General features: G+C 40.8%; 1 protein-coding gene across 2 annotated transcripts in view; it reads left to right on the forward strand.

Moving 5' to 3' along the window:
- The first annotated feature begins 9,567 nt into the window (after window positions 1-9,567).
- The window catches only part of NREP (neuronal regeneration related protein), a 28,686-nt gene continuing 15,677 nt past the window's right edge, over window positions 9,568-22,576 (forward strand). The window contains exons 1-3 of one of the 2 annotated variants that reach the window (XM_054589972.1): window positions 9,568-9,652; window positions 9,782-9,823; window positions 11,115-11,178. In XM_054589972.1, the coding sequence (XP_054445947.1) occupies window positions 11,164-11,178 (15 nt within the window). In that variant the 5' untranslated portion in view covers window positions 9,568-9,652; window positions 9,782-9,823; window positions 11,115-11,163. The remainder of the gene's footprint in view (window positions 9,653-9,781; window positions 9,824-11,114; window positions 11,179-22,576) is intronic. The other variant, XM_054589973.1, reaches the window with a different exon arrangement.

The following is a 22,576-nucleotide window of genomic DNA, read 5'->3' on the forward strand; positions in this document are numbered from 1 at the left end:
TATCGTTGTGCTTGTTTTCCTCTTTCTGATAGGAAGGCCTATACCCCATATTTCAATTCCTGGCTCCATCTCTTATTCAGATCTTGGCTCAAGTATCAGCTCAGAGACCTTCTCTGAATACCCCTTCCCTCACCCAGTCCCCAGCCATTCTTTACCACACCACTTTCTAGAAACACGTTTGTTGATCTAAAAATGCCTTGCTTATTAATGTGTCGACTTATGTCTTGACTTTGTTAATGTAATTGTAGAATTAAGTTCCGTTAGGATAGCAGCCAGCTCTAACTTCTTTACTGCTCCGTCTCCAGTGGTTAGCACCTTGCCTTGAACATAGTATGCAAATACTCAATAAATATGTATTTAATCAAATGAATGGTGTCATGAGGAGGAACTAGGGCCACCAGGGAAGCTTGACTTGAGGCTAAAAGAGACTGTTGAAGGTAAAGGATTAACTAACACCAATGACAGACTGATTGGAAGACAAAGTTAAGAAAGGTTTTCACCTTGTATGAGTGAGAATGTGGAAGTGTGACTATTTGCATAAACTCAGAGCAAAAGACATTCCCAGCCTTCCGAGGGAGGTGCCTACCAGAGTTTAGGATAAGGTGAGTTTATGAGACAAGCCATTCAGGTAGGGATGTGCCAGGACACTGAGACAAAGGACAATAGGTGTGTTGGAGACAGGGATTCTTGCTTCCTTTTACTTTGTAAAGGTACCATGAGAGTTGCCAGAGAACTACTTATAAACAAAGGTTTTTCACTTTAATAAATAAGCTATTTTTCTAATTTACAGCACATTTTGTGAAAACTACTGAAAATGTGCTGAAGCTAGACTTTAAAACATAAAGCTGGACTTTGAAAAGCCTAAATCTTGTTTATTTCATTAATTTGTCACATAAAATATTCCTTCATATATGTTCCAAAAACACAGTTCCATCTATTCTCAGTTTAGATTCCCTCAGCTGAAGTATGAAAAATCTTGACTGCTTGGATTCGTGAAGATAAGGATGTGTTTATATATCACAAGTTGAGGCACTGCTCCTGTGTGTCCTTAAATCCCTGGGGTGAGGGAGATGTTAAACTAAATTGCAACTTATGAAAAGTAGACAGAATAATTCAGGACACTTAAAACTGCAAAACTAGAAAAAGTAAACTTGTTGACAGAGACACCAAGAAATTTCTGAACTTAGCAACCAATGAAGAACTAGCACCCCTGTAATTTATGACCAAAAAAAAGAAAGTTCCCTTTTGTCAAGCTCTTCCAAGAAGAAAGCACTTACCCACCCATTTCCTGGGCCTTTGGCCCCTCTCTCCCACCAGAATTGGAAGGAGGCCAACCACCATGGAGGAGAAATTCAATGGATTGCTAATTTGAAATGGAGTTTGTGTAGAGGAAGCAGAACTCCCAGGAGGTTGAGAGGAGAAAGAGAGGAAGAGGCAAAGCTCTCAGGGGAGGGAGACCTAAGAAGAGAGGTTTCGGACATCCATCCCGGGTGGGCTCAGTATGTGGGCGGCAACTTGAGGTGCATAGCAGAGAGCCACCTTGCACCACCCTGCACTCTTGTGTTCCTGATTGTCAAACCCTAAGATTTCACGCTTCCAACTCCTCAGAGCATAGTTAAGGGATTACAGCTGGATGCTTTAAGGCACTGACCTTTCCGTGCAAAATGAGGCAAATCCATGCAAATAAAAACCTGGCAACTCTTCTTGGAACTGTCCTGATTCCAGCTCCTTAAAGTGCTCATTCTCAGAATCCTCAGGGAAGACTCTTGAGTCTTCCCAGAGTCAAATTCTCACTGTTGTATTACGGTGCCTTTGAGGATCAACAAAAATAAAACTACACTGTTTTTAAAAAATGATTAAGGCACACTTTTTAACTCCAGCAAGGTGTTTAATTTAGAATGTCAGGGCTACATACAACACCAAAACCAGTTAGACCTGAAGTTTTGAAATCTGTGCACTTTTAAAAGGAACTGTAGTGATAGATATGTAAATGAGGATGTGTGTGTGGCGTGGGAAGAGACCTTGGTTTTTCAGTTTTGTTTTCTGACAATATGTCATTACCAGTATTTAGTGAAATAATTGGCACATGGTGTCATTCAAAACTATAAATTAATCATCTCAAAGAATCACAAGCTGTTTTAGGGATAGCTTAGTTGCCATTTTTACAAATTGTTTTGCCTGCAGAACCATCTTATTCCTATAAATTTCCAGAAGACAGATGAGTCTGTGAAAAAGTCAACAAAGAAGCCAGAGAATAAGCCCAAGAAATTAAAGGAAGTCAAGGAGTGAAGGGCTCCGCAGTGTCCATTTGGATATTTCCAGGCCTCAAGGCCCAGCAGGGGAGGTTCTTTCTGGGCACTCGGGGGGGGGCGGGGGCGGGGGGGGGGTTTGGGCAGAGAGGGATGCAGCCTAGTGACGGTTCGGATAATCCAATCGGTGTGATTCTGACTCCATTTTCTCACCCGGGGGCCTGGGGGACAAGGGCCTGCGTCCTGGAGTCCCAGCTCCGCTATTCACACCCTGTTAAACAGCTGGATGGCTTCACCTCTTGTCACCTCAGTTTCCCATCTGTGGGGTGAAGATACTGATGTCACCGAATTGATAAAGACACTATGAATCTAACTGCCTTCCCGTGGGGGATGCTCGTTTCAAACGCTACTTTCTGGGCAATCGTGGGAGGGTTAGGCAGAGAGGGATGCAGTCTAGTAACGGTTCGGATAATCCAATCGGTGTGATCCTGACTCCATTTTCTCATCTGATTCTTGTGACTAAGATATTTATTTATTATTTATTTACATGTGTATATGTTTAAATAAAAGCGTACATATTTTTACAAGTTAAAAATAAGGTACAACAAACGTGTGAAATTATTATTGTTAAACTCATACACCTTCATTATTCTTTCATATATATTTTCATGAATTCCAGGGGACCACGTCGTCTGTGTCTGAAGTTTCTGGCAAAGGTTTACCCTTGTGAGTATCTTTACAAGGAGAGGAGGTAAATTGCCTCCAGCTTCTGAAAGGAAGAACCCCGTTCTCAGGCTGAGCATCCTCGTCTTCCACCTGGCTGTTTCTCTCTTTGGTCAGGCTCCTTCCATTTCTACTGTCCCCTGAGTGGTCAGGTGAGAAAGGTGGGCCAGTGCGGAAGGTGCCTAAGTGAAGGTGCCCCAAACCATAGCCCTGGATATCTCAGCACCTGCTGAACCCTAAAGTCTGAGGATGACAAATCCCACGGTAATGGGACAGAATTTTGCTCAGTGAAGATTCTTGAATGAATTTTAAAATTAGATTGAGTATGTATAGCATTTTGTTTTAACCACAACACAGTATAGAGGGATATTTAAATTCAGAGGCCTTTTTTGTTACTCTACCTCTTGAATGATAAGAATTATCTTCATCTAGCAGAATGGTTTTTATTTTGTCAGCTTCTTAGAACACATTTTTGCCTTTCCCTGGTGTTATGGAGAATATCCAGTGATAAATCAATTAAAAAATTCCGAGTTTCCCATAGAAAATAATTATTTTTAAGGCTATAACACACAGGCGTACACACACTGGGATTTTAAAATAATTTCCTGTTACTTTTTTGGAAAGCATTACCCGCCAGTATTATTTTTAAAGTTTTGTAACACCAATCAGATCAGTTTTAAGGCAAGCAGAAGCTAATTTTTAAATGTGTTTCATATGGTCTGTTTTGCGTGGTGGGATATTCTGGATAAATCTTCCTCTGAGACATTCCTTCCATTTATCTCTGTTTCTGCAACAGCTAGCTTGTTCTCCACCTCCGGAGAGATAGCTTGACTTTTCCAGGGATTTTCAATTATTTCCAGATGTTGGACAGAATACAACATTGAGAGCACCATGATTTCTGAATGTTTTCCATCTCTTACATTTGTCCTTCATTATCTTTTAAGTGCTATGTTCATCATTATATTTTATAGAGTGATACAGGTGACAAATCATCTTCTTACATTTGCTTTCACATTCAGGTTTCACATTTTGCTAAATTTATAGAAATTTTTCTTCCTTTCATTGCCAATGCTCCCAATGTCAGTGGCTCCATTCTTGGTGTTTTGTGTTCCTTCCTGAAACTTACTGAATTTCCAAAAATGAAGGCACTTTCCTGAACCTGTTCTCAGTGTGGGTTTCTCAGTGGTGATGAGGAGAATCCGATCATCTGTGCTGCCTCAGCAGCTGTGTAAATACAGCTGGAAGCTTGCGAGTGGACAGGGTCGATTGTAAATAGGTTTCCTTATGTGTTTTGGAATGCTGTTCTGAGAACCACGAGCCTTGAATTTCAGATGAGCCTCCATGACTGCAACTTCATCCATATATTCAGTGTGACCTTCTGGGTTTGGATAAAACCTTTCTGTTGGTGGACATATTATGTCTTTAGCTTCAGGCTCTTTCTTGGACACTCCATTTTACCATAACCTAAAACTCACAGCCAACATAAATATTACAATTTCTTCAGTCTTCTGAATATTGGTGGAAGGGAGGTATATTAGTTTGCTAGGGCTGCCATAACAGAGCACCACAGACTGGGAGATTTAAACAACAGAAATTTATTGTCTTACAGTTCTGGAGATCAGAATGATGTCTTTTGAGGCCTCCTTCCTTGGCTGATAGATAACCACCTTCTCCCTGTGTCTTCTCTTGGCCTTCTGTGCGTGCCTGTGTCCTAACTGCCTCTTTTTATTGCGACATATTAGATTAAGGCCCACCCTCATGACCTTATTTGACCTTAATTACCTCTTTGGATCCTCTATTAAAATATAGTCCCCTTCTGAGGTTCTAGGGGTTAGGACTTCAATATATGAATTTTGGAGGAGACACAATCCAGCCCATCATAGGAAGAAAGAAAGAGGAAAAGAGAAATGGTGATAAAATTACTCAAGGCTTGCTGTTGAAATATTGAGTATTTTCTGTTTCAGCAAAGACCAACATCATTCAAGCAGATGGATGTTTTCCCCCCAACTAATGCCCAGGACTCTATCAAGCCCCTGCAGAGTCTGGCAGTTCTAGCACCATGACATAGCTTGACCCCTCCCCTCTTCTCCAGTACAATAGTCACTACCTTAATTCGGGCCATTTTTATTTACTCAACTGGGTTACTGCAAAAGTCTCTTAATGATCTCACTTCCTCAGTTCTGCCCCTTCTCTCCTCCCCAATCCATCCTCCAAATTGCTCCAAGAATAATCTTTCTATGAAAAAAATCACTTTCAGGTTAAATTTCTTCAACACTTTTGTATTGCTCTAAGGATAGAATTCAATTTCTTAGTTCAAGCATGCAATAAAATTATTTCCCTTCAGTCTGATTGGTTGAGATTAGGTTACATTCTCACCTCTAGCCCATTATCAGCCCCAAACAAGTCAACATGCTGATTGGATTAAACAATTAGGGCCCATTTCTTGGGGTCACCTTCCCTGGAACTTGTGGATTATATGGGGGAAGGATGGAGACCAGGACACAATCAGGGTTTAATTAAGAAAGAGTAAGAGGAAAGAGACAATGAGTATTTGGCAGGTAACCAATGAAGTCTACTACAATCTGTTCCTTCGTGGAATTTACAATCTGGTGGTGAAGACAGAAAAATAAAGCCAAAGTTACAGTGCAGTGTGGTAAGGACAACTGTAGAGCTTTGCACAGGGCACACTGTGAGCGCAAGGTTTCTTCCAAAAATCAGACCAGAGGTTCAAAGAAAGTGTCCTATAGGAGGTGATGCATAGCCTAAATTTATGAAGAATTAGTGAGAGAGAACACATTGAAGGGCAAAGGAGCATTCTGGCAGCAGGAATAGCAAGTGAAAAGGCCAAAGAGTCATACAACAGGGTGACCCAGTGCAAAGCTGCACCTCAGGCAGGCTGACCAAGGAGGGACTAGAGATGAGACTAAAATGAGAGGCAGGGAAGGTCACGATCTGTCGTATAAGTTTTATTCTATGAAGTACCCATAATACCTATTGCTACCATTTATGTAACGCTAACTAAAATGCTATACACAGTCCACAATTTTACATACTACGGCAGTCTGGTACCATGGAATAAAACCAACTTGAAAGATGAAGAAACTGAGACTAAAAGGTTAATCAATTTCTCCAGGGTCACTTAGACCTGGCTCTAAACACTTTTACGCACAACCTTTCACCCGGAACTCACTCATGGAACTTGTTACTCCAAGCAGTGACATAGACTGAAAATAAACACAATTGTAGGAATATGTATTTGAGACGTAGTTGAATATGTGAAGATGTATTTGAGAATGAAATGTGTTAGGAAGAGTGAAGGAAAAGACTGTATCTAATGTACATCCTCTCCTTTCAATTAAATCCCCTGATGGACTATCGTACACATATCAGGGACTCATGATCTGTCCCTGCCTCTGCCCAGAATGTCTCTTTCTCCTTTCTGCAGTTTTCTGACTTCTGTGCATTCTCCACAAATTCAGTTTAAGCATCATCTCCCCTAGGAAACTTTCTTTGAACCCTGGGTCCGATTTAGAAAGGAGCCACGGGCTCACAGTGTTCCCTGTGCACAGCTCCACAATGGTCCCTATCACACTGCACTGTGACTCTGGCTTTGATTGCTTCTCCACCCCCTCATCCCAGGCTATACATTTCGTGAAGATAAGGATATCGCCTACTTCTTTTTCCTCTCTTTGTTTTTGTTCAGGTCTCTGTCCCTCCTGCATTCAGTCCACGTGGCTCAAGGGAGGTCACCTCTTTCCCATCTCAAGGAATGCATCTGATTATTAAAGCCAGTGGTTCTCCACCAGGGGTGTCTGCTCTCCAAGAAAAGTTGGACAATGTCTGGACACATACTTGGTTTTCATAACTGAGGTTTCCTACTGGCATTCAGTTCGTAGAGACCAGAGATACTGTTAAACATCCTACAGTGAACAGGACAGCTCCTGCCCCCTCCACGTTCCTTTCACCCCACTCCTTGGCGCCATCCAAGAATTATCTGTCCAGCCCCAAACATCAATAATACCGAGGCTGAGACACTCTGGTTTGACAATGTTTCCATGACTTGGCTACCTGACTTTTAATGGTGTACGGATGAAGGTATGCCCTAAGCAGTCATTCAGACTGAAGCTAAGGATGATATTCCATGATTAGGAAAGGGATGAAAGAGATGGACAATGAAGCTAGAAAGTAAAATTGTTGTCATGTTGTGGTGAGTTCTGACTGGAAACCTAAGTATGGTCTTTATCCTGTAATGGAGCAGCAGGTACCATGATTAGAAAGGTATTTCAGGAGAGTGGGTATCCCATACAAAGCAGAGGATAGATGGGAGGGGACAGAACATGACAGCTAGGAGCCCCATGAGGTAGCTATTGCTACAGTTCCTGAGTGAGGTGACATGGTGTAAAGTTCCCTTATGTCCCTAGCAGCTAGCACAGTCTCCTACAAGCAGATAGACTCAAGAATGTATCTTGAATAGTAAGATTGTAACTGTTTTTCGGAACACAGTAGTAAATACACTGCGAACTGACCCAGTATTCTTATTTCTTAAAAAATAAATCTATGTCATCTGTACATCTGTGGTTACAATGAAGAAATATTAACATATGATACATCCCAAATTTCCCTGTTTTGAAAGTATATCTTAGGTTAGGTAAGTTTTACATGAACACTGAAGTAAGTGTGTATATATGTATATTTTATGGTAGAAGCAACTTTTGAACATGTCTTCCTGGGATAGACTTTTGGTTGATGTGGCAGTGCCCTCTTGGGTTTCTTTTCAAGACTGACTGTGGTAAATGACGAAGATCTCAACGTTGAGGTGTCCTTGATCAGTTTGCTGAAGCAGACCCCAGGCGTCTGCCCTCTCCCACCACCCTGCTTACTAGCCAGAACCTTCCTTCATCATTTCCCTGGCAGGTGAAGTCTGGCCTTGAAGGTATTGGGGAAGTTTGAGTTTTATTTCTTCCCTTTGTTCGTAGCAATGGCTCCAAGTTAGAGATTTTTTTTGTTTTGTTTTTGGTTTTGGTTTTTTTTGCAGGAAAATGACTACTATGTTTTAGATTAATTCAGAGAAGCTCCTAGAGGGCCCCTTAAACACAACACCCACCGGCAGCCTAATAAGTATTTGTTACTGCAGTGGCTTTCATAGTATGAAAGGAGATCTATACAGGCCTAGCAACAAGATTTTAGAGAAATTATTCTTTAGAATTAAGTGTGTAAAACATTGCTCTTCAAAATGTGCTATTCCTGTATCCCCAAATTACTAAAATCTAAAAAATAAGATATTCTATAAACATGTTTTTGTAGATTCCCCCCTTTTCTTCTGACCGTTATAATAGAAAACATTGCTTTTGGTGACTAGAAGTAAAATGTGGCTGGCCAATTTAGAAGACATCATTGTCCTTTATAATTTTTTTTCTTGGCAAAGCAACTTAATTGGAAAATAATCTTCCTGTTTAACATCTGATACTATAAAATGTCCTGTTTTGTTGGCAACAAAACCAGTTTGTTCGAGTTCATAGCATAATTTCAGGCTATTACATTACTATGAAAAGATATTTTAAATAAGACCAATGACTTTTTTAAAAAAATCAGAAATGCAAAGCGCTTTTTTAAAAAGCACTCTCCAATTTTAAAAAGTACTATTTCGGTGGGGCAGAGAGTGGGGGACACGCCAAATCCTTCAAGAAAGGAGAAGGGATTTACCAGGGAAGTGTGCCTTGGGCTGATCACACCAGTCGCAGCTCTTGCAGTCCATGCACGACTGTGTCCAAGTGTGTGCCAGAGTGTGCGCGCGCAGCCACAGGGCCTCTGGGCCCGGCCTTGGGGCTGCTTAGCCCTGGGCTTCCTCGTGGGTGGGAGCGGGGCGCGCGTACTCGGTGGGACCCACCCGGGGCCGTGCGCAAACGCGTGCGGCGCCGGATCTGTGTGTCTGTGTGTCGCTGCCGCCATCGGCACCATTTTCTGCTTCACTCGGGACAGGAACATAAAAGGGAAGGCGGCTGCCGCCCGTCGCGTCCTCTTTCCCTCAGATGCCCTCTGCTGCAGGTTTATTATTACAGTACGGGCCGCGCCGCCTCTCCCCGCGGCCTTGGCTGGCCGCCGGGCTGTGCAGCGCCCTGGCCGCCTTCACGCTTGGCGTGCCCCCAAACCGCCTCCTCCACCTCCTTATTTGTCTGAAAAGCAACCGCACGTCGAGGCGGAGAAGCCCGCCGGGGGCGGGAGAGGCAGGGCCGGGTGTGTGAGCACCGTGCTCCGGGGGGCGGAGCCGGGGCGGCGCGCCGAGCTGCGGGGCCCCTTTGTTCCCTAGGGGCCCGGCGGGCGCAGTGGGGGTGACGCGGCGCGCGGGGTGCCGTGGGTGCGGGGGACCGGGGCGCGCGCACGTTGGCCGCTCGCCGACGGGGCCCCGAGTCGCCGATTCCTGCCGAGTAAGCAGTCTGGCTCCGCCGCGGCAGCACAGTGGCAGCAAGGCTGGGGCGCTGGCACCGCGCCAGCCCCATCAGAATTAGCTCATTGTTCACCAGCACACTAGCAGCGGAGAGAGGGAGAGAAAGAGAGAGGGGGAGAGAGAGAGAGAGAGAGAGAGAGAGACTGTCTTAGAGAGACACACACACTCTTGAAGAGAGAGCACGAGGCAGGGAGACCTTCCCCTCCTTCTTTTTCCAAGGCTGCACTTCTTGGAAGTGAAGGCGGTTTGGGTTTTGTTTCCCCTTCCCCCTCCTCCCTCCTCTTCCCCCACCCCTTTCCCCTCCCCCCTCCCCCCAGCTGTCTTTCTAGCATGATGCCCTTTTTCATCCACATTTGTGTTTCAGGTGTAGAGAGCAGAGAGTGAACAGGGAGCGGGGCTTTTGTCTGTAAGTATATGCCATTCCCATCCCCGGCCGGGAGCGCTGCTTTCTCTTTTGTGTCGATTCCTTGCCTTTGCTCTTAGCTGGACCCTTCAACCCTGCAGAGTTCATGCTTCTTGCCTCTAAATTTTAAAGAGCTGAAGCGTGTACCTTGGAGAAATTCTGGCATTTTGGTCCTGCTGCATTAAGGCTGGAATTGAACTTGGGCTTAAAAAAAATGCACAAGTTAAGAGGGAGAATCCTTTGGGGAAGGGGGTGGATTTGGGTTTTTTTTTCTTGTTGGTGTGATTAATTTTTGTTCTTCATGCTGATAAAGCATTGTCTAAAAATTGTGTTGTTTCTTTGCATTAAATGCACTTTGGTGCATGCACCCCTCCCCCTTTTATTAAATGAATTTGTGCCCCTCCATCCTTACACTTTATTACTCTTTCAACGCCGCTGTTGCCACCAAGGGTCTTTTGGGGCATTCAATCTTTTCAACACTTTTTCCCTGCATTTTCTTATAAAGCAGTTGAACTTTGGGGGAAGGAAGGAGGGCTTAAAAACAAATGACTGCTTTTTGCTTGATTATGATAATAATCTGGTTTGCATTTATATATGTATAATAACAGGAAAACTCTACGAGCTGATGATACCCTTTTGGAGAACTTTTAGTTTCTCCATTCATGTTAATTTTTGTCATAACTTATGTGAACAAAAGAATTGTGTTCTGATGACATAAAGGTTGAGAGGAAAATCACTGCACCATGTACATTAATGTTGGTTTGGTTTAGGGAGAAGGGCATAATGGTGTATATTCCTGACTCCCCCCCCCCCAGTGTAGTTTTTTTTTTTTAAACACGGAAGGTTATGTAATGCAGTGCCATTTCCAAAAATATCCACTCTGAGGCATTACACTACACGGTGGAAGGCTGATTCCTATTCTGCTGTCTTGATTGCAAATATACTGCCAGTAGTATGTCTGGGAACAAAGAGCAGCCAGAAAACAATCTATTTTTATCACTTGGTTCTACTTTTAAGTTGCTAAACCTTTTGAACTGCAATTTAAAAATGAACCAAACACTAAGAATAGCCCTGGACTGTGCAAAGCCAGGTACCAAGGATTCCTTTGTCCCCTATTTCAGCCTATAAACCGCTTGGAAAGCTCTTTCAGAAGCCCCAGTAATAACAATAATTTGCATGTAATTTATGTTAACCACAGAAAATAGGTATTTGTCTGTAACCTCGAAACAGGCATTTTTCATTTGCTGACCTGTGGTGAGGTGATTTGTCTACTGTATTTAAACATATTTTTCAGGTTGGTCTCCCTGGACTGAAGAGAGGGAGGGTGCAAGACCAAGACTGTTATGATTCTCAAAATGGTAAGAATTGGTCATCGGAGGAGATTATCAATCTTATTCTGCCTTTATTCCATATAAATATCAACCGCTCACCTTCATCTCGCCTCAACCCTTCATTGTTCTACCCCATCTGACCTTTAAAAGGTTCTATCTCCAGCATGTGGGAGCTTTGCAGTACAGTAATTTATATGGATTGGATGTGGTGAATTAGCTCTTTTGATTTTTAGTCATGTTGAATAGAAAACTAAAATTCCTTTCTCAGAAGTGAAGATTTTTTTTTAGTTGAACAACAGAAACCATTCTGTTCTTTAGGAAGAGTGATGTGTTGTGAACTGCACGGAGAGGGTGACAGCAGGACTCAAACAAAGCAGTGGGTCTTATATCAGAGAACTTACCTGCAAAGTAGGGTTTGTGTCCAGCTAATCAAATTGCTATACTGTCTGCTGTCCTTAAGAGCAATATATATGAGGAACATGGACTTTATTAACACACACTGTCTACTGTATCTAAAATATAATTAGCATGATTTTTGATGTATAACCTTCACTTATGAGAGACAGCCACTCAGTTTTAGAGTTATCCTCCTTAAGCATGTTATGCTCTAAATAAAAGTGTAACTATGTCTGACAAGCATCATGATCCACAGAGAAGGCATTTGAGAGTTTGATGGCTGATTAAAGAATTAGATGAAATACACATTAAATACAATTGAATACGTATATCAATCTTTTATGAAAAATTTCCTCTTTGAAAAAAGTTGAACTGAAAAAATAGAAATATCATGAAACTTTTCAGATAGGTACAGCATGTTCTATTGCAGATGTTTATACTCTTTAAAACACCTGTTTGCCACTTAGAATGTTTGATTTCCAAATTTAGTTTTAGTTTTTCCTTTAAGCAAGGGTGGATTTTAATGAATCAAAATTGAATCTGATATACTTGATATTTTCTTTGAGAACAACCCAAGTATAAACTTCCAAGGAGAAAAATGAATCAGAAGCAATTAAATGAGTTCAGTTTGAATGCTATTATCAAATAGGCTCTTTATTTTGTGTGTATGCCTCACCTGCCATTTCAACAGGTGGATTTCAAAACATCAAATGAAATGGCTCTTGCTCGGACTTTGATAATGATCAAATTAGGAAACTCGAGGTAGAAGAGCAAAAGGGATGAACAGAAAATTAAACTGATCAAGGGTTTTGTGCACGTGGTTCCTAACTGCATATTGCATTCCTAACTCGCCATTGTCCCGAAGTACCAGGATGATAGTATAGTGAACTCCTGCAAAGTATTTTTGTTTTTTTTTTAAATTATCCTTTACTGTGACTTGCTACATCACCTTGCATTTTAGCTCTTTATCCCAGAAACTTACTCTCTGTGTCACCATATATAGTTGTAATATGTCAGGTGACCAGTTTCGTTATACAAATTTGACTACTGACCTTGCCAAAACTAGCCCTATAGATCAAGTTCAAAGAGTAAAAATATCATGTTTCTGTAGCAGTGAGTGGAATGAGCTTTGTGGAAAGCAAGCATGTGTGCCAGAGCTGAGAATGAAAGTTGGAATGATTTGAATGCAGAAGAGCAAATTGGAATTACTATTACATGTTGTTAATTTCTTACAGTTGTCGTTTACATATGGTGGCAGAATGAGAAATCCTAATTTGTTGCTCTTGGAAGGATTTTTACTCATGGAAAAATTCTCACAACTTTTTGGTGATCCTTTCATCAAGATGTCAGTCCCTTTTGGCGCAAGCCCATTGCCTGAAATGAAACCACCGACAGTTATTGTCTGTGGGTGATTCCAAGTAACTTTCTAGCAATTCTCTTAGTCCGGGAGGTCTGAACTCTTACAAATCTTTGTACATATAAGTGTAAAAAAATGTTTCAATTGTGTTTTTTAAAAACTCATATTAGAGGTGTTTTTGTTCCTCCACTTTTTCCTTTTTGGCAAAATGAAGTTATTTTCTTTCCTTGATTAAAACTGAAATTACTTTGCTGATTGTAATTGGCTTACTTAAAGACTTAGCCTACTCAATAGACTACTGAGAGGGAAATAGATTTAACACCTGGCCACCTCTAGATAATGTATAAACGCCCTTTCCGTCAAACGTGTTACTCCATTTACATAATTTGAAATACCAAAGAGGATCTAATGTCAGTGTATTTAGCCAATTTAGTAAAGTATTTATTCCAAATACAAATTTGTTTATTTACTTATTGCCTTTTATTGCTCAGTAATATATTTTTTATTTTTTAAATTATATTTTATTGATTATGCTACTACGGTTGTCCCAATTTTTCCCCCTCTGCCCCTGCTCCCAAATACAAATGTATTATTGTCTCGTTTCAGTAAAAGAAATTAACTGGTAAACTCCAGAATTCAAAACAGAGTGATTCAATATCTAGACATTTTACATACCCTCAAATGATAACATTTCACAACAATAATTTGAAAATTTACCCTTGAATCCTAGAGTACTTTTTCCATTATCAAAAAGATACGCTACCTTGTTAACTCCAGGAGGCGCTAATCACATTGCATGCTGAGTATGGGACCCTTGTAGCACAACTCCAGGAGGCGCCGTTTACATAGGTTACAGCGCCCCTGGGGTGATGCGCCTCAAGAAGACTCTTACAAGTTTTAGCTTTGAAATTTTGAGTATAGTTTTCCATGTCTTAGTTGAACAGAATGTTCTTTTCAATAACTCCTTCCCCAACTTTTTAAGTTTTTTAGTAAACATGCCGTTTTCCAGTTGCCTTTAAAAAAAAAATGCAATTAACAAGGTACTGTGAGTCTACAGAGATCTTCAGGGTTAATTTATGATTGGCTTTTTGCTAAATTTTAATTTCTAAGGTTACATTTTGTCTGGGTCCTTGGTATTTATTTGGGTGTTTTATTTTAAAGGCACTTGTTTTTGATACTCAGAAGAAAATACTTCAGAATACACAGATGGTCTTATTGAATAGTTTGAAAAAATTGATTATTTAATCTGATGTCAAGGTTAAGTTCTGCTTTTCAACATGCCTACCCTCTGTGCAGTAAACTTGGCTCTGAGCATGTGTGTGCCAAGGACTCACAGTGGCAGAAAGCATGGGCGCATTATGCTTCACAGAGACCTAGGAATTGGAACAATGTAAGTTCTCTTTAAGGGTGATGCTGAGCTTTTGAAAAAGATGAGTTGACTCCATTGTACGGTTCGTAGAGCTCTGCTTTCTGTAGTCTGTGAAGTGGCATTCATGGGTGTACAAGGGGACTCTTTGAATAATCTCTCCATTAACATACGGTTTTCCTGTTTAAAGAAAAAGACAGAGATTGAGGAGGGATGTGGTCCTATTGGTAGCTGTGCCATTGGGTTTTAGAATGTAAATTTGCATACTGCTCACAGTGATTCTTGATTGTGGAGATGCTGAAGAGTACCTAGGAGGGTAATTTTATATGGTACTATCTTCTCTTTCACCAGGCCTTTCAGCACACTGTAAGGGGGAGAATTGGGAATTGTTTGGGGGAATTAGGACAGTAGGGATGGTCTGTCTGGGTTTCACCTCAGCCCAGCTTCCTTTTGAGCTACGTAGATAATTCAGGCAGAAGGTATATTAGGGGAAATCTTGGAATAAATACCCATTCAAAGTATTGTGCTATTTTAACCTGATACAGTTCTTAAAAACTTGTATGTAAATCCGATCATCATAAATACACTGAAGGAATTCACTTTATTTTAAATTCTAGGATGAATATTTTTAAAATAGGAGAATAGACTTCTAAAATGTGAATATTTTTACTAAACTAAACGAATAACCTCCAGATTTCTAGTTTTATACATTAAATATTCATCTACCTTGGACTGACTAGGGAGCCTTGGAGTGAAATACTGTGACTTCCTTCGTTTTGCAGATATTTTACCTAGTGCTGTTTCTCACTGGAAAGTCTTTTAAGGTCTTATCCTTGGAGGCAAAGTGAAATGGAGGGTTGAGATAATTATCTGAATAATTATGTTTAAAAAAAAAAAACCCTTGATTTCGTCTGATTCATTTTGGTTATTTAAAATGTTGCTGGAATGATACAGGAGTGGGAAGGATTTGCCTGAATTATTTGAATAATTCCTTATACAGGAAAAGACTAGGGACAAAGAAATTTTGTCAGCAAATCCAATTAGAATATACCAGAGGAAAATTTATTCAGTGTACTTGGACTGTGTCATCTTGGGGGATAAAGATATTCCAATGTTAACTCCTTTGCTTTAAACAGGAACACAGTTTAACCATAAATCTCAGCTCATATCTGTAGAAATTATGACTGCTAAAAATATTATTTATTGGGTCTAAATTTATCTGAAATGGGTATTTCTAGACATGTTTTGTACCTAGGGGTAGCTTCAAGAATTTCTCATCTCAGTGGTTTGAAGAATAGCAGTGACTCTGAAATTGACCTACTAGTGCATGACAAGTATTAGCAGCTCCAGTGATTTAGGATTTAAGCATTAACATGGCTTTCAAATAAATTCTAAATATCAATTCAGTTATTAGTAGCAATGACTTGGTATTAACCTGCATATAACAATAGATTGTACTCTCTTGCATTATTTGTTGGTTGGATCATATGCATTTCTTTCCTTGACCAACTAAATTATAGGTACTCAGAGGATTTATAAAGTTCGTATACAATGCTTAAGCAAGTATTAAATATATGTTAGAAGGCCAGTAACTGTTTGGTCTATGCAAACTAATGTATATTAAGTTGGACTTATTTTACTTATTGTTAATGGCTTCATTATGTTTAGTTTAGGTGAACTAGAAGTCATGTGTATCCTTACTTTCTTCAAAAAATCTAGGCCGTTGACCTGAATAGATTTTAGTTTTCACAACAATTTTCCCATAATTTATTAATGGGAGGAGGAAAAAATGCATTAAGCCATAAAGCCACTTGCCAAAAAAAGAGTGGCTTTCAATTGCTCTCCTTTACCAGTTTTTCCTGCCACACGCGGAGCAACCTGGCGAGATGGTAGCTGTCTAGGTTTGGTCGGGCGGTGGTGCTTGAACCCGCCACGACGTCTCCTGTGGCCATAAAAATCCCCTCCAGAATCCAGGAGGAGCTCGGCTCCCAGGATTGGAAATTTAAAGCCCTCACTTATTTCCAACATAATCTGATTCTGCGATATTTTGAAGATGATCCCAAGAACATAAAGATGCCACGTCTGAAAGTATTGAAGAGACCGAGGAGAGTTAGCAGTAAGATCATGCATCTATTCCCATGTCAGTGGAACAAGGTTTTCTATTTATTTTTTGAGCATTTTATTTGTGCTCAGTTCTTTACCTTATAGAAAGTGTACACTTGCTATATGACCTCAGTGAATTTATATTTTAATTGTGGGAGAAAGGCTTAACATGCATGACAAACTTAACAGTGTAATCCAGTATAATGCAGAAGAGTGCTTGAAGACTGGGGACTAGGAATTGTAGGGGAATACTTTTTTTTAAGGAGGTAGAAATTAACCTAGACCCAGAGATGGCAAATATATGGCATACATTTTACCACTAACTCCTGCCACAGCTGTGGCAGTCATTGCTGATCAACCTTGCAGTCATTATTATTATTCAGCCTGAATGTGATTTCAAAATCTTCAGTATGGTGTACCCTTAACAACCAACTGGAGTGGGAGGAAATGCTGACACCTGGAAGCACGCTGTTTGTTCCTTGGGAGCAGGTACTATGTCTTCTTAAGCTTTTTGTCCCTAGGGCTTAGCTCCAGTCTTTAACAAATATTGAGGGAATGAAGAGTTGAGGATATTTGAGTAGATTTAGAGAAGAGAGAAGCACATTCTAGAAGAAGGGAGTACTTTAGGTATGCTTGCGAGAGTGAACATAATTCGTTTTTACTGCAGTAGGGAATGTCCTTGCCCACTTAGGGCCTGTTTGCTCTCAAGCACAGAGTTCACGAACTAGACCTAGAAGTCAAGGACTTGATGTGCTGAGCCATAGGCAGCTGGAGCAGGCATCGTAGAGACAGCCCAAGGCACTCCCTCAGGTTCCAGCCTGGGTCAAGTCCTTTGCCTTTTGGTTGTGCCCAACACACACTTGGAAATGTTTTCTGGTTAACTGTGAACTTGCATCATTGCCACCTCTCACTCTCCTTGGGCTTGGGTAGAGTGGTGAAGAGAAAGAAGGTTCCTAGCAAGGACTTGGGAAGGAAGAAAAGAGCACACTTCACCTCTTTTCTCTTTTCTTTCTTTATTTTATTTTATTTTATTTTTTTTAGAAAGTGGCAGCACTTCCATTGGCAAATCCCAGCAGTTCAGAGGTGTCCACTTGGCCAGAGAGGGGGTTGCTCTGTGCCAGCTGCCCAAGAGGAGGCACCATGCTTCCCTCTGTGAGGCCTGCTGGGTGTAGCCATGTGCTAATCAGTTGTAACCACATGTACCCAGCTGGTTCTCTCTCCCTCCACTTCTTCCTGATTAGCCAGATATGCTTTTTCAGAATTCAAGCCAACACTTACATCATCATAATAAAATTGTTTACAATTTGAGGCCTAGAGACTGTTACTAATTTAGTCAGTTGTCTGGTGACCATCTAAAGGGAACCTCATCACATGATATACGAAATTTGGGGAAAGCCAAGAAGAAGAGAATTTTTCTGGAATTTCTTTATGTACCACAGACTCCTATTTTAGAACATATCAGCTGCAGGGGCATCAATATGAAATGATTTCGTGAGCTCTTTAGCCCCTTCAGATAAGGTTGACTTATCACTCAGTCTCTCAATAAAAGTGACAAAGGTAAGCATTTCTCTGAATTCTTTCTACCTACTCCCACTTCATACTTTGAAATAATTTTTTTCCCACTACTGTGCTTAGATCTTCATGAATTTAATTTTTGTGGCTGGGCAGCCATGCCAGGAACTATATGAACTAATACTTTATTTCTAGCCACGATGGACTATATTGTCTAGGAGGGAGCAGGCCACTTGTTATTCTAATGTGCCCCAGGAGTCCCTCCTTCTGTGCCTCTGCTTACTCAATCCTAGAAAGAATGCTCCTCTTGACAAAATAAAGCTGTTCTTGCAGACTGAATTTAAATAATAACGCTTATATGAACAACCCCTCCCCACCCAGTACATCCAGCAGGCAGAGTCTCATGCTCCTCTGTACACTCATCACATAACACTTTACCTGTAGCTGCCTGTTTTCTGTAGCTCTTTTCCACCCTCGAAGATTGGAAACTTGAAACAAGAAAAATGGCCCCTAGTAAATCAGCATCATCCCTCTCTTTGGTTGCAGTTGAGGCTGTGAAGGGTCATTTTTTTTTTTTCTTTTCTTCTATCAGTAGAATGGTGAATTTAGATGTGGAAAAGTTTCATCGCTGAGAGGGAACTCAAAAACAGCTAGTGAAGTTGATTGGCCTTTTCTTTCTACCAAGTGGAAGGAAACCATAGCCTTCATTGATACGCTGTAATGGGATCCGTGAACCAGTCTGAGAGCTGCTCCAATGCCTACCCAGGATCTGGCACATCCTTAGTGATCAATAAATGTCTGTGGCATGAATGTATGAGTTAATGGTCTTGGATACATGGACAGCTGCGTGTTTTGTGAGCAGAGCCAGGTGGCTCACCTTGAGATTTATAACTAGTAACTGCCCAATGCTTTGCAGAGCTGTGATAGTTCAGATTATAAAATATATAAAAACACACAGATGATGAATTTGCTACTGAAAAGTCCCTCTCACTGAAGGCTTCAGAAGTGTCAGTGTGAGGGAAGTAAACGTGGGGGGAAGAGTTAAGTGAAATCAAAGCACACGACAAAAACAACTTTTAAATTCCACGCTCCCTTCTTTTACAGTCGTTTAGACAGAAGAGGTTCTGAGAGAGTCCACACAGTTAGTTTGGTCCGGTGTGTGGGAACAGGAATCTCATTTTAGAGTAGATTCACACATCCAAAACATTGGCTGTGGAGCGCCATTATTCACGAGGTTATTAACGGTGGTTTTTTCCAGCATTTCTGCAGCTTGTCTCTCAGCAATCTGAATGAGGTATTCATGACAGTAGAGCACAATTTGCTCTGGTTTCACAAGGTAATGAAATCTTCATAAATAAAATTATTGCCTGTTATTACCGTAGAATGGTTTCCAATCTAAGGTTTTTGCCTTAAAAGTGTTATGATTCTCTTGCTGGAGATAGTTTTAAACCCTTGATTTTAGACTGCTTTTTCAGTGTTCATCCTTACTTTCAGAAACTAAAATTCAAATATAACGTGTGTTTAGAGAGGAGAAGGAGGAGATACATAAGAAAGTGTGGCCAATGAAAGGAGGGTCTGTTTGCCCCTTTTAGGCTGAAATGGGGAACCAGAGCCATTGATTGGAAAGAAAGGGAGAATAGCTGAATAGTCGTTGCCAGTAAAAAGATGAGCCAAAGACTCATACCAATAAGTAATTAAAACAAGAGGGAGATTCATAACGTGCACGGAAGCTTTGGCGTGGTTGCCCAGTTCTAGCATTTCTCCCTTCTCCACTCCAGCCCTTACTCAGATCACCATCGCACACCACTGTCCTTTGATGACTGGGGCAGGTAACAGCCTTCCTGTCTGAATTGTGTTTGATACCATTCCAGCAGGGAAAAGTACTGCAGTCCAGTGGCCGAACAGGGAGAAATTGACACAGCTGTGTTTAAAATGGGCCCAGGCACTTCGAGGACGTTTTTATTGGATAAAGTCAGTGTTAGACACAGAACCTGCTCTTGGACAGGAAAGAGTAGAAGCTAGGAGAAGATACTGCATCTTTGGCAGTCAACGTTCAGAACTGTCAAGGAAAAACGAGAGTCAGTAGTTAGATGGATAAAATGTGTTGACTAAGATACTTATGTATGTGACCCCAAGTAAGGAAGTATTACTAAGTACTTTCCCAAGACATGCTCTTTCATTCCCTTCATGATGTCGTGATAGAGAAAGTCACCCCAAGCACTTGTTGGGACCATGACCTCAAAGTCTGCACATTTGCCAGGCAGTTGTTGAATCTCAGTGTCAGTTGCGTGTGGGCGTGGCTGTGGCAGCACAAGGTTGGCCACTTAGCCTAGAGCCTGTTGCATTTACGGGATACAGCACTGGCTGAAAGAATGAATACCGTGCAGGAAATGGACCCACTATTTGAAACAGGCGATCTCAAGGACTTCAGTTGTATGGGTAGGAGAATTAGACTTTGGACTGATGAATTAATTAGCTAGCCCACTGGTTTCCTGAATTGATGTCCCAGGATTTGGTGGCTTAGTTCTAAAAAAACTTTTTTGAAACAAATGTGTGTTCTTTGCTACTTTAGCACTTCCAGCCTAAACTAATGGGACATACTCTTTGATAAGATGTTCATTCTATAGGATTGAAAACTGCCTACCAAAAATTCAATATGTTGCAGAAAGTAAGAACTTAGTAAATATTTCTTAATTAATTGATTGGATAATTGAGTTTATATACCAAACCAATTCAGTTAATACAGCGTAAGAAATTCTGCCCACATCTTCACTGAGCCTTTCTCATGTTCATAATTTTTATCCTCAGTTACCAGGATTTGACTCTTTCTGAAGCCTGGATGCTCTGGACCATAACTGAGCCTCCATTTCATGCTGCCCTATGGGGACTTGGGTCTAATTATACATCATGAAATGCCCCAGGCCTTGGATATTTTGCTCACTTCTTGATAATAGAATCTTAGATTCTGATCTTATTACCAAGGTCTGGGAGCCAAGTCTCCACATCTTTTCATTTTATCTTCATTAAGCCTATTCCTTTTTCTTTTCTTTTTTTTTAAATGTGGACTGCTTTTCAAACTTTAATTTTATTATATGAAGCTTAACTGTCTACAATGTCACAATCAATTCAATCAGAAATTCAATTAAATTTGTTCTTTGGCATCATAGAAATAATTCATCTGATAATTAATGTGAATTTTTACAAAGTTGATCAGGTGTCCTTGTGTTGTTTGGACAAAGCCATAGGGACACCGCCACTTAGACTGTGACTGAATGCAGGACTCTGCATGTAATCTGAGGCTCAAATGCGATTTCCCTTGTTATTGTCTGTTTGGTACTTTTGCGATAGTAGTAACTAATAATTGGCTTGTTACTCCATCTTCATTTTTCCCTTTTTCTGTCTTTGGAACTGTCTGCGATTCTACCATATTAAGTAAAAGTTTCCAAGTGGAGTCAGGTTAAATTTTGTTTTTTGTTCTGAATTACCAATTCTTAGTATACACACTTTCTCTCTGGTCTAATATGTTTTTATGTTCGTCCTTTTAAACTTGGATCATTTTGTATTTTTATGTAGCGTATGGTTTGTATATCTGCAGACCATTGATAAATATAAGACTTTAATTGTGCTCTAAGCAGCTTACTTTTAAATTAATTGAAATTTTGAAAAGCAGACTTGCAGTGAACATGATTGCAGATGCATCCGATGAAAGAAAGATATTCTGAATTAGACTGTCCATTGCTAGGCCATCTGAGAGCTTGTTTGAGAGGTCATTTGGGGGTTATATTAAAACAACTTAGTTTCTTAGCACATGCCCTTTATAATTGGCTGCAGAGATTGTTAGATATATGTATTGTGTTGAACATTCCCTTTCAGGGAAAATTGGAAAAAGGCAAAACTGTGATTAATAGTTTACTTAGCTCCAAAGTCCTAATGTAGCTAAGCCAAAGTTGCTGCTCCTTTCTCCACGACTGTGGAACACAGACATTGCAGAGCCAATCCCTGTGCCCTCAAACAGTTCTGGGTTTTGTTTTTTTTTTAAAGGTATGTTATTTTTTGAAGGGCGGCTACTTATCAGAAGCACAGGCAGCTCAGAGCAACAGATGTTCTTGAGAAAATTACTCTTGACAGTAGGTGTCAGAAATCCACCTCAATTTCACCAGAAGGGCACTAAGCAGAGATGCTCAGCACCTACTTGGGGGATTGAAAACAGGACCCATCACACAGGGGGCCTCATAGCATCCCTCCAGGTGGCTTCGGGAAAGTAGCAGAGAAGATCGATATTGACGGACTATCCAAGGAGAGGAGAGGCCGGGTTTGTATCCTATCTTTCCTCATTTCTTGGTTTTGTGACCTTGGGCAGGCTCCCTGACTTGCTCCCCCTCAGCATTCACATCTAGAGAGTGGTGAGGATGATGATAGTGGTGGTTAACCCAGGTGCAGTTACTCATGTGCCTGACCCTGTTGCTAGCACTTCACATGTATTGTGAGGATTGAATGAGTGTGCCTGGAAAACATGCCTACAATTAAAATGTGTGTGTGTGTGTGTGTATGTGTGTGATGTGCAAAATGAACTCTATGCATTTCCACAGAAAACTGTGGTTCCCAAATTTGCATACTCTGCCTATGTGGGTTCGAGCAAGTCCCATGTATTGTGTGTAGTTCTCTGCCTTTGGAGAAGTATGGTTTTGATG

Source organism: Pteronotus mesoamericanus, unplaced genomic scaffold, assembly GCF_021234165.1.
Source record: "Pteronotus mesoamericanus isolate MK-2021 breed Mesoamerican mustached bat unplaced genomic scaffold, CSHL_Meso_final scaffold_167, whole genome shotgun sequence".
Taxonomy (NCBI): domain Eukaryota; kingdom Metazoa; phylum Chordata; class Mammalia; order Chiroptera; family Mormoopidae; genus Pteronotus; species Pteronotus mesoamericanus.